At 42.6% G+C, this 18,260-nt stretch overlaps 1 protein-coding gene across 1 annotated transcript in view; it reads left to right on the plus strand.

The window, feature by feature from the left end:
* The window catches only part of USH2A (usherin), a 584,327-nt gene that overhangs the window by 525,070 nt on the left and 40,997 nt on the right, over positions 1–18,260 (plus strand). Inside the window, exons 63-64 of the mRNA XM_065589441.1 lie at positions 14,055–14,282; positions 15,134–16,650. Of these exons, the coding sequence (XP_065445513.1) occupies positions 14,055–14,282; positions 15,134–16,650 (1,745 nt within the window). The remainder of the gene's footprint in view (positions 1–14,054; positions 14,283–15,133; positions 16,651–18,260) is intronic.

Genomic DNA, 18,260 nt, shown 5'->3' on the forward strand with positions numbered 1-18,260 from the left:
AGTCTCAGTTCCACCTCTTGGCTCCCTGTCCAATCCGTCTCTCCAGCTTGAGTTGCCACATTCTCTCCATCTTCTCCTCCCCTCATAAACACTGGCTCTCAGTCCCAGGCTCCCTCCACAAGCTCCTCTTCCAATCTCAGTCTCCTCCACTCTTCGTCGCAGTCTCTCTCATCCCTGTATCCTTGTCTCACTCTCTTTGCCCAGCCACTCACAGTTCTTTACCCGCACCCTGGCATCTCATTAGATCTTCCCCTCCCCTCAATTCCTCCCACCACTGGTTCCCAACCCCAGCCTCCCTTTTCAGCCAGTCCCAGTCTTCCATCTCCCTCCAGCTACTTGTCTGATCTCAGTGTTCACCAGCAAATTAGTTCTCAGTCACACACACCCTTGTTCCTTCACCCCACCCCAGTTATTTGCCTAAATTCCTTCCTGCCTTCTGGCTCTCAGTCCCTATCTCCTTGCCCTGCCAATCATAACATTCCTTCCTGCCATCCTCCACCCCTTGCTCTCAGGCCCAGCCAGTGCCAGTTTATTCCCCTAGTTCCCAGCCCAAGTCTCTGTACCCAGCCAGTCCCAGGCTCTCCCCGAGTCTTCTTGTGCAGCCAGCCACAGTTTCTTTCCCCACTTCCAATCCCAGTCTCATCAGGCTCCGTGACCCAAATTACTCCTTTCATTCTCCCGGGTTGTATGTAGGAGCTGAGCGGGGATGGAGCATGCTCGGTTGCTCTGTTGTGGTGGTGCATGCACAGTCCGGTTCCGTGTAAGAATTGTGAGGGGATGAAACATGTTCAGTTGCTATGTGGAGCTGTGCATATGCAGTCTGGTCAGCGCTAGGAGCTGCGGGAGGCTCAAGCATGCTCACAGAGGATGGAATCTTTGGAGCATGAGCATGTGCAAACTGAGATTTTTTTTCAAAGGCTTATAACGTGGCCAAAATTGGGTGGATTTTTATTGGAACAGCAAAAGGCCGCTCCCTGCCAACTTTCAATACTCCAAAAGCATGGGAGCACTAGATCTTCTTAAATAAAAGGCAGGCAGAATTTTTCTAACATTTCCAAACAACTTATTGTTTAAACTTTCCAAAAGCATTCAGCCTGAGGCAGACACCCAGCATGGAAAATTTCAGCCTAAATGGTTAACGTTTGTCAAAGTTATAACCAACTAAAAACAGGATGTTGTAAGAGGAAGCATTGGGCAATCTAAAAACTGGAAATTTGGTGACTGACAGCTACATTTAAATTTAAAAATGGAAATCTTATTGAATAAAATATGAAAATGAATACTGCAGTCAATATGTTGGCCCCTGTGTTCATTAATTTAAAAAATGAATTCTGTTTATTTTATTCAATCCCCACATTTTCAATTTGTACTTAAAGCATTGATTTTTTTATTGACAGCCCATACTCCATTGTAGAGGTCGTTGGGGGAAACTTTAAAGTGTTAAGTATCAGAGGGGTAGCCGTGTTAGTCTGAATCTGTAAAAAGCAACAGAGGGTCCTGTGGCACCTTTGAGACTAACAGAGGTACTGGGAGCATAAGCTTTCGTGGGTAAGAACCTCACTTCTTCAGATGCAAGTAATGGAAATCTCCAGAGGCAGGTATATATCAGTGTGGAGATAACGAGGTTAGTTCAATCAGGGAGGGTGAGGTGCTCTGCTAGCAGTTGAGGTGTGAACACCAAGGGAGGAGAAACTGTTTCTGTAGTTGGATAGCCATTCACAGTCTTTGTTTAATCCTGATCTGATGGTGTCAAATTTGCAAATGAACTGGAGCTCAGCAGTTTCTCTTTGGAGTCTGGTCCTGAAGTTTTTTTGCTTTAAGATGGCAACCTTTACATCTGCTATTGTGTGGCCAGGGAGGTTGAAGTGTTCTCCTACAGGTTTTTGTATATTGCCATTCCTGATATCTGACTTGTGTCCATTTATCCTCTTGCGTAGTGACTGTCCAGTTTGGCCAATGTACATAGCAGAGGGGCATTGCTGGCATATGATGGCATATATAACATTGGTGGACGTGCAGGTGAATGAGCCGGTGATGTTGTAGCTGGTCTGGTTAGGTCCAGTGATGGTGTTGCTGGTGTAGATATGTGGGCAGAGTTGGCATCGAGGTTTGTTGCATGGGTTGGTTCCTGAGTGAGAGTTGTTATGGTGCGGTGCGTGGTTGCTGGTGAGAATATGCTTAAGGTTGGCAGGTTGTCTGTGGGCGAGGACTGGCCTGCCTCCCAAGGTCTGTGAAAGTGAGGGATCATTGTCCAGGATGGGTTGTAGATCACTGATGATGCGTTGGAGAGGTTTAAGCTGAGGACTGTAGGTGATGGCCAGTGGAGTTCTGTTGGTTTCTCTTCTGGGCCTGTCTTGTAGCAGGAGGCTTCTGGGTACACGTCTGGCTCTGTTGATTTGTTTCTTTATTTCCTTGTGTGGGTATCGTAGTTTTGAGAATGCTTGGTGAAGATCTTGTAGGTGTTGGTCTCTGTCTGAGGGGTTGGAGCAGATGCGATTGTACCTCAGTGCTTGGCTGTAGACGATGGATCATGTGGTGTGACCGGGGTGGAAGCTGGAGGCATGAAGGTAGGCATAGCGGTCGGTGGGTTTTCGGTATAGGGTGGTGTTAATGTGGCCATCGCTTATTTGTACAGTGGTGTCCAGGAAGTGGACCTCCCGTGTAGATTGGTCCAGGCTGAGGTTGATGGTGGGGTGGAAGCTGTTGAAAGCATGGTGGAATTCTTCCAGGGCCTCCTTCCCATGGGTCCAGATGATGAAGATGTCATCAATATAGCGTAGGTAGAGAAGGGGCATGAGTGGACGGGAGCTGAGGAAGCGTTGTTCCAGGTCAGCCATAAAAATGTTGGCATATTGTGGGGCCATGCGGGTGCCCATAGCGGTGCCACTGGTCTGGAGGTATATATTGTCACCAAATTTGAAATAATTGTGCGTGAGGATAAAGTCACAGAGCTCAGCAATAAGTTGTGCTGTGTCATCATCAGGGATACTGTTCCTGACAGCTTGTATTCCATCTGTATGTGGGATGTTTGTGTAGAGAGCCTCTACATCCATGGTGGCTAGGATGGTGTTTTCTGGGAGGTCACCAATGCATTGTAGTTTCCTCAGGAAATCTGTGGTGTCACGGAGATAGCTGGGAGTGCTGGTGGCGTAGGGTCTGAGTAGGGAGTCCACATATCCAGACAGTCCTTCAGTGAGAGTGCCAATGCCCGAGATGATGGGGCGTCCAGGATTTCCAGGTTTGTGGATCTTAGGTAGTAGATAGAATAACCCCGGTCGGGGCTCTAAGGGTATGTTGATTTGTTCCTGTGTTAGTGTAGGGAGTGTCCTGAGTAGATGGTGTAGTTTCTTAGTGTATTCCTCAGTGGGATCTGAGGAAAGCAGCCTGTAGAATTGGGTATTGGAGAGTTGTCTGGCAGCCTCCTTCTGGTAGTCAGACCTGTTCATGATGACAACAGCACCTCCTTTATCAGCCTCTTTGATGATAATGTCAGGGTGGTTTCTGAGGCTGTGGATGGCATTGCGTTCTGCACGACTTAGGTTATGAGGCAAGCGATGTTGTTTTTCCACAATTTCTGCCTGTGCACGTCGGCAGAAGCATTCTATGTATAGGTCCAGACTGTCATTTCGACCCTCAGGAGGAGTCCATGTGGAGTTCTTCTTCCTGTGTTGTTGGTGGGAGGGTATCTGTGTATCAGTGCGCTGTTCAGTGTTATCATGAAAGTATTCTTTGAGTCGGAGGCGGCGAAAGTAGGCTTCCAGATCACCACAGAACTGTATCATGTTCATGGGGGTGCTGGGGCAAAAGGAGAGTCCCCGAGATAGGACAGACTCTTCTGCTGGGTTGAGTGTGTAGCTGGATAAATTGACGATATTGCTGGGTGAGTTAGGGGTACCCCTGTTGTGGCCCCAGATCTTCAAGATCCCACTGAGGAATACACTAAGAAACTACACCATCTACTCAGGACACTCCCTACACTAACACAGGAACAAATCAACATACCCTTAGAGCCCCGACCGGGGTTATTCTATCTACTACCTAAGATCCACAAACCTGGAAATCCTGGACGCCCCATCATCTCGGGCATTGGCACTCTCACTGAAGGACTGTCTGGATATGTGGACTCCCTACTCAGACCCTACGCCACCAGCACTCCCAGCTATCTCCGTGACACCACAGATTTCCTGAGGAAACTACAATGCATTGGTGACCTCCCAGAAAACACCATCCTAGCCACCATGGATGTAGAGGCTCTCTACACAAACATCCCACATACAGATGGAATACAAGCTGTCAGGAACAGTATCCCTGATGATGACACAGCACAACTTATTGCTGAGCTCTGTGACTTTATCCTCACGCACAATTATTTCAAATTTGGTGACAATATATACCTCCAGACCAGTGGCACCGCTATGGGCACCCGCATGGCCCCACAATATGCCAACATTTTTATGGCTGACCTGGAACAACGCTTCCTCAGCTCCCGTCCACTCATGCCCCTTCTCTACCTACGCTATATTGATGACATCTTCATCATCTGGACCCATGGGAAGGAGGCCCTGGAAGAATTCCACCATGCTTTCAACAGCTTCCACCCCACCATCAACCTCAGCCTGGACCAATCTACACGGGAGGTCCACTTCCTGGACACCACTGTACAAATAAGCGATGGCCACATTAACACCACCCTATACCGAAAACCCACCGACCGCTATGCCTACCTTCATGCCTCCAGCTTCCACCCCGGTCACACCACACGATCCATCATCTACAGCCAAGCACTGAGGTACAATCGCATCTGCTCCAACCCCTCAGACAGAGACCAACACCTACAAGATCTTCACCAAGCATTCTCAAAACTACGATACCCACACAAGGAAATAAAGAAACAAATCAACAGAGCCAGACGTGTACCCAGAAGCCTCCTGCTACAAGACAGGCCCAGAAGAGAAACCAACAGAACTCCACTGGCCATCACCTACAGTCCTCAGCTTAAACCTCTCCAACGCATCATCAGTGATCTACAACCCATCCTGGACAATGATCCCTCACTTTCACAGACCTTGGGAGGCAGGCCAGTCCTCGCCCACAGACAACCTGCCAACCTTAAGCATATTCTCACCAGCAACCACGCACCGCACCATAACAACTCTCACTCAGGAACCAACCCATGCAACAAACCTCGATGCCAACTCTGCCCACATATCTACACCAGCAACACCATCACTGGACCTAACCAGACCAGCTACAACATCACCGGCTCATTCACCTGCACGTCCACCAATGTTATATATGCCATCATATGCCAGCAATGCCCCTCTGCTATGTACATTGGCCAAACTGGACAGTCACTACGCAAGAGGATAAATGGACACAAGTCAGATATCAGGAATGGCAATATACAAAAACCTGTAGGAGAACACTTCAACCTCCCTGGCCACACAATAGCAGATGTAAAGGTTGCCATCTTACAGCAAAAAAACTTCAGGACCAGACTCCAAAGAGAAACTGCTGAGCTCCAGTTCATTTGCAAATTTGACACCATCAGATCAGGATTAAACAAAGACTGTGAATGGCTATCCAACTACAGAAACAGTTTCTCCTCCCTTGGTGTTCACACCTCAACTGCTAGCAGAGCACCTCACCCTCCCTGATTGAACTAACCTCGTTATCTCCACACTGATATATACCTGCCTCTGGAGATTTCCATTACTTGCATCTGAAGAAGTGAGGTTCTTACCCACGAAAGCTTATGCTCCCAGTACCTCTGTTAGTCTCAAAGGTGCCACAGGACCCTCTGTTGCTTTTTAAAGTGTTAGTAGCTGGCTAAGGAGCAGCGGGGATGTTTGCCACCCAAAAAGATGTGAGAGGTTGTTTGAGATTGTGGGCTAGAAATATTAACTAGCTATTTCAGCTAAAGTGAGCTGAAGTTTAAATTATTACATTAAAATTGTCGTCTTTAGGTGGTTTTAGCATTAACCCAGTGAGATTCTCACACCTTTCAGAACTATTGTTTCATGCTCTCTACAGATTCAGCTAGATTAATTGGTTTCCATTTGGTTAACTTGTAAAAGGCTTTCTTTACAACCATAAGGACTAGAGCCCTAATAGTTTAAAAATGTAAATTTATATTCCAGACCATATTTGTGAGAGGAGTAGAACTGCAAAATAGGTGGGGTTCTGAACATGAGTTGATCGATAAAAGTTCAAGGGCAAGAATATGTGGGTGGATCAGCACAGGTGGGCTTCAGGGAAGGAACTTTTAAGGAGGAACTTGAAGGAGAAGAGTGGAGGGCACATGGAGCATACAAGTAGAAGTATGCCGCAAGTGACGTCCAAGTGAAGGGGGTGGTATGTGCTTGCACCTCAGTGCATGATAAGGAGACATGGATGCTGTAACTAGAGGGAGGACTGAGCGTACGGAGTTGGCTGAGGATTAACAGGAGATATAGGCAGGAGTTGAGGACAAAGTGGAGTCATGTGGAACCTTGAAGAGGGGAATTGGAGAAGAAGTTAGTAACAGAGTTGAGGAGGGGGTGATATGGTTAGAATGCCAGTGCACCCCACTCATGTACTTATTCACTACACCAATACTAACTTGGACTCTAAATACATTCTATGGGTGGCATACCCGAGCCCACTTAGCCACTGACGTTTTAAAAACTCCCACACCCCAATCTGGGTCTATGCTGGTTATGTGCTATGTATGTATCCTGTGAACTTTGTAACCGATACTTAATCCCTCATAATTTAAGCCTGACCCCAGCAGTACAGTACCTTCCCTCTTAGCTTGTGTAAATTTGATCTTAAACATTAGCTTTAATAAAAATTGTATACCCTGCAGCTGGGCTTTTCTAAAGCACTAAGTGATATAAGAGCACAAGTTCCACCACAAATCAGTGAGAATTGTCCTCCTATGTTACTTATAATGGGATGGTTGTTAGACACCTAGATGATTTTGAAAACCCCATTATTAGTGCTTTAGAAAATCCGACTCTGCACCTTTTATGCTAATTCAGGCCAAAATTTCCAAACCTGGGTGCTTGAAGGTATACTCATAAATCCTTATGTAGGTGCCCAGCGATAAAGGGCTTGATTTAATACTTGGGACCAAATTCATGTAAATTATTGTAGTTTATGCACCAGCATGGTGGAAGGGTGGAGTTAGAGCAGGAAAAGCTACTATTAGGAGGGTATAAGAAAGGGTAAGATAAAACAAGCTCTGTCCAGCTTTGTTTCATACCCTCCTGTTGAATGCATTTAAGAATATAAGAACAACTATATTGGGTCAGACCAATGGTCCATCTAGCCCAGTATCCTGTCTTCTGGCAGTGGCCACTGCCAGGTGCTTCAGAGGGAATGAACAGAATAAGCCATCATTAAGTGATCCATCCCCTGTCGCCCATTCCCAGCTTCTGGCAAACAGAGGCTAGGGACACTTCAGAGCATGGTTTTACATCCCTGCCTATCCTGGTTAATAGCCGTTGATGGACCTATCCTCCAGTTATCCAGTTCTTTTTTGAACCCAGTTATAGTCTTGGCTTTCACAACATCTGGCAAAGAGTTCCACAAGTTGGCTGTGTGTTGTGTGAAGAAATACTTCCTCTTCTTTGTTTTAAACCTATAATTTATTCATAGCCCCCGCCCTTCCCTCCACTGTACAAAATTATACCAAATTATGATGGTGAAATGTACACTACTTTATACATCACATCTGAATTTTGCTCTAAGACTTTCTGAGCAAAGATGGTAGCAATGGCCACATTGCCCTGTCTATTTACCTGTCAAGGGAGACTGGTAAAGAGGAAAACTGATAGGTTCCCTTTCTGTAGTTTTCCCCCATTGGTGGGACAAAGCTTGCCCCATACAAAATGATCACGGTCTATGGTCCCCAGTACCTGGTGATCCCCTCAGAGGTCCAGTGCCCTGCACCAATCTCATTCTCTTTTCCAGCTCCCTGGCAGTGCTGCTCAAATGGAGCCCTCCCTTATGATTCAAACCCCCTAGAACCTTGCCAAGGGAGATTCCATAGGATGGATGGCTCTGTGGAAAAGGTAGCATCATGATGAATTATCTTATTTTAAGATTCCTTGCTGATGTCTGATGGAATGTTAAAAAACAATGCATGGATCCCTAACCCACTGGAGTTCATCAGACGTGGGGGGAGGTCGCCTGGTGCCACCAAAGAGAATAGGGTATTGTACTTGTCGGAGGAATGATATGGCTCCTTGACATTGTATTGAAGAAACCTGAGGGATGTTGGGGGATGTAAAGTGAAAACAGAGAAAAGGTGAGAAATAATTTTCCTTATAGTATACTGAAAATAGAAATAATCTGGACAATTACCATAGCTAATTAATGACGGTCTGCATTTTGATGATTACCCCCAAAGAAGTGAAAAATGTCCATATTGCCTGTTCATCAGCTCTCAAATGCTACAGTAGCTCTCCTAATATGGCAGTTATTTTTCAAAATCATACCCTGAATCTAAGGCAGTGGGGTAAGTTGGGTTATCTTAAAATAGAGTACAAAGTGCTGGATCATCAGATCAATAGATTCAAAGATGAGTAGGTTGTGTGGCTTTATGCAGTTTAAACATTTGTGCAGGGAGTCTGCCCACACAGAGTATTATTGACAGCTATAGATCAATGCTAATTTTTGATCATTTTCAACCTACAAAAACCTCTTGACCCTGTTATCACCTTTGGGGCACTTCAAGTAGTCAAAAGCAATCACAGTAGACAGGGTAAAATTGTCAGAATTCTTAAGACTCTGAGTAGTCTTGACCACCCCCCCAGGAACAGGCTACTCAGGAGAGGTTAGTCAGGAAGACATGCACATTGCATTCTGGATGCCACTGCCTTTCAGCTGCCTGAAAGACTATGCTAATTTGTTTCTGGACTTTAAGTGACTTCAGTGCTCATGAATTAAAAAATAAACAAACAAAAGAGGCAATCTGAAGTGAGTCTAAATGCATAAATTATTCAGGCTTCATATTCTCCCATTTTATATTTTGAAAGTATGTTAAAACAAGGTTTTATTTTAAATAATTTTTCTTTGATCATAGTTTACAGTCAGAGCAGTGAAATTAGCTGGACAAAGTATTTATCGTTATCTGTTTATACTGCAACTCAAAATGTGCTAGACAGTTTAGAGCAGTGGTTCTCAATCACCCCTGAGAGTACGCAGAGTTCTTCCCGGGGGTACATCAGCTCATGTAGATATTTCCGTAATTTTACAACAGGCTACATAAAAAGCACTAGTGAAGTCAGTACAAACTAAAATTTCATATAGACAATGACTTATTTATACTGCTTTAAATACGATATACTGAAATGTAAGTACAGTATTTATATATTCCAATTGATTTCTTTTACAATGATATTGTAAAAATGAGAAAGTCAGCAATTTGTCAGTAACAGTGTGCTGTGACATTTTTTTATTTTTATGTCTTATTTTGTAAGCAAGTAGTTTTTAAGTGAGGTGAAACTTGCGGGTATGCAAGAGAAATTAGATGCCTGAAAAGGGTCTGTAAAGGTTGAGAACCACTGCTTTTCAGAACATTCAAAAGGATGTGGTCTCTATGGGTAGGTCTACACTACCCGGTAGTTCAGCGGCAAGCAAATCGAACTTCTGGGTTCGACTTATCGCGTCTTGTCTGGACGAGATAAGTCGAACCCGGAAGTGCTCGCCGTCGACTGCGGTACTCCAGCTCGGCGAGAGGAGTACCGCGAAGTCGACGGGGGAGCCTGCCTGCCGCATCTGGACCGAGGTAAGTTTGAACTAAGGTACTTCGAACTTGAGCTACATTATTCATGTAGCTGAAGTTGCGTACCTTAGTTCGAATTGGGGGGTTAGTGTAGAGCTGCCCTAAGTGGAGTAGATGTCAAAGTTGTGCAAGGATGTGGCTACAGAGACCAGAAGTCATCCTCCATTTTCGAAGGTGTGGTTCTGGACTGCAGAGGACAGAACAGACTGTGGTTGGCTGCATCTTACAGCAAGAGTTGGTCAGAAATTTTCTGACAAAACCGTTTAGTTGGAAAATGCCAGCAAGCCAAATCTAAATTTTTCACAAAAGTGAGTTGGGTTGATTAACTTTCTCCAAACCACTTCTGAAACCTGCCTGGTTCCCTGGCAGCTCTCTACCATGCGGTCTGCCCAGAGACTGGGGGTCACAGGCTTTGAGGGTCTGCAGCTCCAGGGTAGTCAGCATGGCAGGGTTTTCAGGCTCACTGCCTTGGAGCCAGACGCCAGGAAGTCCTGGGAGTCCCAGCTCCAGCCAGGGCTCTGAGGATATGTCTATACTGCTGCTGAGAGATGTGATTCCCAATGTGGGTAGACAGACTCACAGTAGCTCAGCTTGAGCTAGCATGCTAAAAAGATCAGTGTTGATATTGCTGCCCAAGTCCAAGCCAGCCCAACCCATGGTCCGAGCTCGTGCGGCTAGCCCAAGCCACCGCCAGTGCTGCAACACCCACGTTGCTATTTTTAGTGCGCTAACTCGAGCTGAACTAGTGCAAGTCTCTCTGCCTGCGCTGAGACTCACCTCCCAGCTGCAGTGCAGGCATGCGCTCAGAGTCAAGGTTCCAGGAGCCTGGAAATTCTGGGGGCTTACAAAGTCCCAGCTTCTGGCAGTCAAGTAACTTTACTCACATGAGTAGCCCCCCATAAGTCTAACAGAAGCACTACTGATGTGAATACAGTTAATTAAACACCTAAGTGTTTGCAGGATTAAGCTAACGTAATGACCTAGTGACTGAGAATAATAAGCCATAAACAGCAAGGATGAGAAGGACAGTGGTTACATCCATCAGATCTCACGGTTACTCAGTTATGATCTGCAAACATCTTGATGTTTGTTAGTTTTTAATGGTGAATGAATTCACTCCTTGTAGGCAATATGGAAGCAGTGGATATTTGAATGTGGAGAGTGGGTGGCTTTGCAAATAAGGATTTGGGGGGTGTTCCATGCAATGGCTTTGATCCTGTAATCTGATCCATGGGTGTTGACTTCTGATCTGCATGGGTGGACTCTTACCATGATACAGAGTTCCACTGAAGCTGATTTAGTTCTCAATGGGCAGAAGGGGTCCACCTGTGTGGATCAGATTGCAAAGTCAAGACCATGGGGGTTGCATGGAGCTAGACCCAGAGTTGGAAGGAATGATGAGAATGCTGTTCCTGGTTTTAAGAAATACCCCATTCTGTACTTAAATATTCCCAAGGATTATAGTGATACACTTTGTGAGATGTAGCGTGATTGGCCATTACTATAGAATACCATAATATCTGTGAACTAAACATCACATGAAAGAAAGTTAAATACTATTAAATTAAAGACATAATAATTAAAACATTATTCCACCCTCTTTCCAATGTTATGAAGATCAACAGATCAACTGGAGTCAGAGCACCAGTTGCCCAGTCCAATGCTGGTTTAAACTACAATCTAAGTCATTCACAGAGGGTGATGTGGGGAATTAGCTTTAGCAGCGTATTCTAGGAGAACTTCTCCCAAGCATGTTTTTTTTAAAATAATACCTGTAAACATTTTGCACTTCAAGAAGTGTCTATAGGAGCCAGGGATAAAAGTCATCCCTGGCCAGAATGGTTTTTCAGTCTCCAGAGGACAGGATGAACCACAGGCAGGGAAATCCCTCCATCTCTGTTTCAGTTCAAACACTGGTGAGGACCGTAAATAATTAAACATTAGGAGTTAGTGGGAAAGCTATAGAGGATTATTGGAACAATGCCATTTTTCTTTTTATTTAAGAAAATTCTTTATTTTGTAGCATTGTTGCTACTAGAACCCCTAACTAGATTGTATGGTTGACAAGAAGCAGAACCATTGATTTTTGTCTGATGCTTATATTCCTGTATTTGAACCTTCCACAAGCCTTTGTGTAACAACTCAGAAGTGATAATTTAATGTCATGTGGTCCCTCCTCTCCCCACCCCCCGAACCATGGGATGTAAATTTTAGGCTTTTAAAAGTTCTGTTTTTAAAGGCCATTAGATAACTGTCCTCATAAAAACTATTAATACAGACCCCACAGCCAATTGTAAAGCTAATTTTAATCATGTTTTGTGCCAACATAATTTCTGATGCCAGATTTTTATGCCAAGCATGAACTTCAATTTGAGCTCTGTACTTTAACCTGCAGTTCATAATTTTGCATTCAGCTGTATAGGGGTTTGGCTGTGGCAGTTTGAATGCTTCCACTTTCAAGGATCTAAGCCATAAATGTTTATTAAAAGAATCTATAATGAAATCAGTTTTGTTATTTTTTTAATGGCTGCCTTGAGTACGTTGGATGACTGAATGCAGGTTGTTAATCATTAAGTACTCATGTTACAAAAAGTGTTTGATAGTATTGCCATCTAGGGGCTGAACTAAATTCTCTATACTGAAATAAACTGTAATTGAACAGGTGCTGCTATTGACAATATACATATGTTTTTGCTTTATAGCCCACATGCTTTCCATGTTTCTTATGACAAAAGATATCTCTAAATGTCCCACAGCAGCCAACGCTTTTTTATATATAATCTGTTCGAGGTGATTGCTATTTGCATTTGAGCTTATGCTTTTTTGGCAGTGATGACTGGGAATTCCTAACAAAGAATTATATTTTTTGCATTATTAATCTTGTCAGTGTTTGCCCGGTTTAACGGGAAAAGGAATAATTTATCAGAAAAGTATGTTTATCATCTGTATTTGTGTCATCTTCAGATTTAATATTTATAATGGTCATTCGGATGTGGTGCTGTATTTATCTAAAGCACTAACTTGTTGCGGGGAAATAACTATTTAAATATTTATGATCTAACTTTTAATATTTAAAAAAGAAATTAATATTTCTGTAAAATTTGTATCAGTCTGGTAGCTTAACAAATGTTTAAATATTAAACAATTTCTAGTGTTAGCATTTAACAACTTAATATGACTTACTGAAGCAAGGAAATTGACTTTAGCAGGTTTTGCTACATAAAGGAAACTAAATTATCTGTCGTTTTCCTGATATCTATGTCATCAATGCAAAAGCAGAATTAAATATATTAGTGGCCAATGGAGAAACTCATCCTGGTCCCCAGTGAGATTTATAGCAAAATTTGTTAGTCCTCCTGCTTATTTCCAGCCATCTTCTCTTCAAAGTGGGTTGTTCAAATTGTTATCTATATTTCTGAACGCTACACAGACCATCGTTTTAAGGAAATGCAGAGACCCAAGTATATCTTATCTTGTGAACTTGTTGTTTGGGTAACATCTTAACCATGTGAATTATGGGAGACATTTTACTCCATTTCTAATGGTGATTTAACCTTTAGGATTGTTATGTTTTCAATATGGGAACCAAACTGTACTCTCAGTGGTGCTGGTGTACCTCCAGATTACATTGCTTTAATTTGCCAGAACATTATGTGATACCAATCAGTATGGTATTCACATGATTCCTGAATACACTATGGAAGGTGTGTGATTAGGGTGACCAGATGTCCCGGTTTTATAGGGACAGTCCCAATATTTGGGGCTTTGTCTTATATACGTGCCTATTACCCCTTACCCCCTGTCCCGATTTTTCACACTTGCTGTCTGGTCACCCTATGTGTGATGTACAAAGAGCCACTGTGACTAGCATAATACAGATCCTAGTGTCTTAATCCTTCAAAGTGCTGACCACTCTGGTCCTGACCCAGCACAGCATTTGAGCGCATGCTTAACTTTAAGTATGTATGGAACTACTCACATGCTTAAAGTTGAGCATGTGCATAAGTGCTTTGCTAGATAAGCTTCAGAGTGTTCTGCACCTTGCTGAATTGAGCTTACTTAGAAGATCTGCTCCCTAGAAACCATAAGAGTTTCTATTCAAGGCTTAGCTGCAGTAATGCACATTCAGTGAGCCCAGCTGCCAGATGTGGTACTCTGTGAAATGATTGTGATATCTCTGGAGTCAGAGCACCAGTTGCCCAGTCCAATGCTGGTTTAAACCACAAACACTGATTATTGCCATTTAAACTAAATGAGAAAATGTTCTGTATTCCTGCTGCAGGGAACAAAGCATCAGGCTCACTTGTTTGGACTGAAACCTTTTACCACGTATCACATTAACATTGTGGCTGTAAACAACGCTGGCCAAGTTTCGAGTCCCTGGACTTCTGTGACCACGCTAGAAGCTTCACCTAGCGGTCTGAGCAACTTCACTGTAGAGAAGAAAGAGAATGGCAGGGCATTGTTAATTAAATGGTCAGAGCCTTCCAAACCCAATGGAGTAATTAAGGTAATCTTGATCCTGAAACCTCATTCATCACAGTTAAAAGGAAAATGCCAAATATCATGTTTGAAAACTTTTGCTAAAATTCACTAGACTTAAAAAGGAGTTCTTTGAAGACACACACACACACACACACACACACACACACACAACTGCACAAGCATGATGTGATGAAGAGATTGAGCAATGCTTACTTTCTAGGTATATGCAAATTTAGATATTTATTACTACTTATATGCTTTCTTGCAACTATGAGTATCTAGAACACTGAAGAAATCCTGCCCTTCAAAGTCACAGGAAAGAATATTTTAAAGGCTATATTTTCAGGCCTAATGAGTTTAATATTGTTCTTCTTTATATAGAACAGTGTCTATTAAAGGGGTATTTTCAGCTTAATTTAATTTTATGCCCCACATTAGGTTTTGTTCCAACAAAGTTCAATAGAAATGTTGCTATGAAGTTTGGGGGTTTCTTTTAAACAGTTTTTGTTGGGGTGTAAATATTAACCTGCAAGGTTTGTAATCTTTATGTTGTGGTATTAGAGCCCTGAAATGAAATTGACTAGAAAGTAAATATAATCAAAAGTGAAACTGACTAGTATATTTTCACTGCTCAAGATGAGTGAAATGCAAAAAGCAAACAAATCAGTATTAATTGTGAAAAGTAGATTAAAATATTCTTTCAGCGTTAACAAGCTAAGATGTTGTTAATAAGGAGTTAAGGAAATTAGTTTCTGGGTCACAAATTAATAATCTTTATAAAGTTATGAAGATAAACATTGTATCTAAATAAGTATCTCGCCTAGAATTCATTTGCAAATTCTCCAACTGATGATTTCCCTTTCTTTTTTCTCTCAGACGTACAATATTTTAAATGACGATAATCTGGAATATAGTGGTTTATCTCGTCAGTTCCTGTTTAGACGCTTGGAGCCTTTCACACTGTACACTCTAGTACTTGAGGCTTGCACTGTGGCAGGTTGCACTCGCTCTTCACCACAGCCAGTCCAAACAGATGAAGCACCCCCTGCGTCTCAGCTGGCACCTGTAATCCAGTCAGTTAATGCTACCAACATTGAACTGAGCTGGTCTGAACCAATTAATCCAAATGGAAAAATAATTCACTATGAAGTTATTCACAGATGCACAAAAGAAAATGCTTCAGGGAACAGAGCAACAACGGTAGAGGAGAAAATTGTTTTCACAGAATATAACACTGAAAATAATACATTTAAATATAATGATAAAGCTTTACAGCCATGGACAAGGTATGAATATAAAATACGTGCATGGAATTCGGTGGGCTATACTGATAGCTCTTGGTCAGTGGCGAAGACTAGTCAAGCTGCCCCTAAAGGTCTTGCTACACCTAGGTTAACCTATGTATCCGCTAACCCCCATAAAGTGCTCATTTCATGGCTCTCCCCAGAAGAACCAAATGGTGTTCTCCAATCATATAGGCTACAAAAAAATGAGGTGTTCTATCCTTTCAGCTTTGATGCTACTACTTTCAACTATATGGATGAAGACTTACAGCCTTATTCAGTGTACAGTTATGCAATAGTTGCTTGTACAGTGGGAGGCTGCTCTACCAGTGAACCAGCCAAAATCCAAACTCTAGAGGCAGCTCCAGCATTAGTGAACCCTCCATCTCTGCAGGCGATCAGTGCCACTCAGATTAATGCGTCTTGGTCACCACCCCAGATTCAAAATGGAGAAATCACGAAGTACATATTAAAATTAAGTGATGAAGAGTATTATGTTGGGAGAGGTTTATCAAGACTGATTTCAAACCTACAGCCTTGCACACAGTATGATTTCACGCTGGCTGCCTGTACTAATGGAGGCTGCACATCTAGCATATCCCAATCTGTTTTGACAATGGAGGCTCCACCACTAAATATGGAAGCCCCCAGGTTGCTAGTCACAGGATCAGAGTCAATAGAAATCACCTGGAAAACCCCAGTGAATCCTAATGGTAAAATCAGAAGTTATGACCTGAGGAGGGATGGAGCTCTTATTTATTCGGGTCTGGAAACTCGGTACCTTGACTTCACACTAACACCAGGCGTGGAATACAGCTATGATGTAATTGCAAATAATAGTCAAGGAAGCACCACTAGCCCACCAGCAAAAATTAGAACCCACCCTTCTGCTCCATCTGGAATGTTACCTCCTCGACTGCAGGCATGGGCCCCAAAGGAGATTTTGGTGGCCTGGGATCCTCCTGCAAAAGTCAGTGGTGATATAAAAAATTATACGATCTCTATTCGTGAGCCTGCTGAAATGGGAAAGAAAACTGTTTACTTTGACACCTCTCACATTTCTTTTGTTAGACAGTCCTACGTTGCAGCAGACCTAAAACCCTACCATAGGTAAGTTCTGAATACTTAGTTTTGTTGAATGAATATCACAGGATAATTTAAAAAGTTTGAGACTGGGGTAGTATTTAAACCTTTCCTAAAGACTGAAAAATGAGGTTTGAGAAGCAGGGTCTCACATTTTCTTCAGTCTAACAGGTGGTTAGATCCCTAAAGTTCTCATTCCCACAAAGTCCACACTAAGACAAGATAAATAAAAATCAACTGTCTACCTTTTCAGTAAAGTATGCAAGGTCAATCTAGGGTACAAGCAATGCAAGGGACAGCTCGGGGCTCCTTTGCAGACTCAAGCTCACAGCTTGCCCAAACCCCACACTTTTGCAAGTCAGTTGTATTCAAGAAGTTTTTCCTTGTTTTATAAACCGAATTAAAACATAAAACAAAGATCTGTGGGGCAGCTCATCTCTGGTGTATCTGCACTAAGGACAGTTGAGTTATACCAGGGATAAATTTTTGTGTGTGTTTAAAGCACAGACTTGCTGTTTAGATTTTAGTGCAAACTATATTTAAAATAGTGTACCAGATTTAAGTGAGAACAAACTTGCTTGTTTTTGCAAAAGTATCTTTTTTTCAAATTCTTGATTATTTAATCACCACCTCTTATCTATTTGTGTAGCAGTTCGTTTTTATTCCTTAAATTGTCGACAACTCTTTCTACAAGGTACCTGTAAATAATCTAAATCCTGAGAGAGACTAATAATATGGTATAGCTAATGTTTTGTAAAATCAAGGCAATAGTCCAAAAAGACAAAGATTATATAGCTCTTCAAGTACTTTCAATTCAGCTATTATTGTAATTTATTGATGTTGACCATTTGATCTCCCTGTGATATTATCTCTGATACGTAAAGAAGGAAACGGAGGCCTCATCGGTGTATAATTTCTTGGAAACTTTGGAGTCTGGTTTATGTGCTTTAGCTTGAGCCATTCCCTGGGAACTCTGCTGGGCCATGTTAGAGCAGCAAAGGGCCAATGACTTTATGCTAATAAATCCACTTTGTGATACCGAATACCTCAAACCTGGCCTTCTGTACCCAAAGAAAGACCTTTCTGGCCAACATTAACCCAGTTACATGCTGGTTTATCAATCATCAAGATGCCTCAATCCCAGCCAGCAAAATTTTAACTCACTCAATCAATTATTTTTGTCTTGGACCTGGTCTCTTGCCATTTGGAATGGTGCATCTGTGTGTGTCTCTATTTGATTAATGTTTTCCTTCCTTCCTTCCTTTTTTTTTTTTTTAATGTTATCTGTTTGTGTCTTTAATACTCTCTCCAGCTGATCATTTACAGAATAACTGTCAGTCAGCCTTGGAAAGCTATCCCCCTCAATGCCACTGACCTCAGAGCACATGCTCCGTGAAACTTGTCACTACCAGGCCTCACTCTCCAAACTTGGAGATAGGGGAAGTAGGATATAAATTCTGTCTGGAGTGAGGCAGATCAGGTGGAAGATTGCTGTGCTCTGTGGCCAATGGAGACATTTTTATCTCTTGAGTCTGGATGACAACGGGTGGGTCACAATGTCCATATAATTTCTCTGGCAAACACTTGTGGAAGATGTTTTCTGTTTAATACAAAGAAATGGCAGACTGAGAGAAATT

Source organism: Chrysemys picta, chromosome 3, assembly GCF_011386835.1.
Source record: "Chrysemys picta bellii isolate R12L10 chromosome 3, ASM1138683v2, whole genome shotgun sequence".
Lineage (NCBI taxonomy): Eukaryota > Metazoa > Chordata > Testudines > Emydidae > Chrysemys > Chrysemys picta.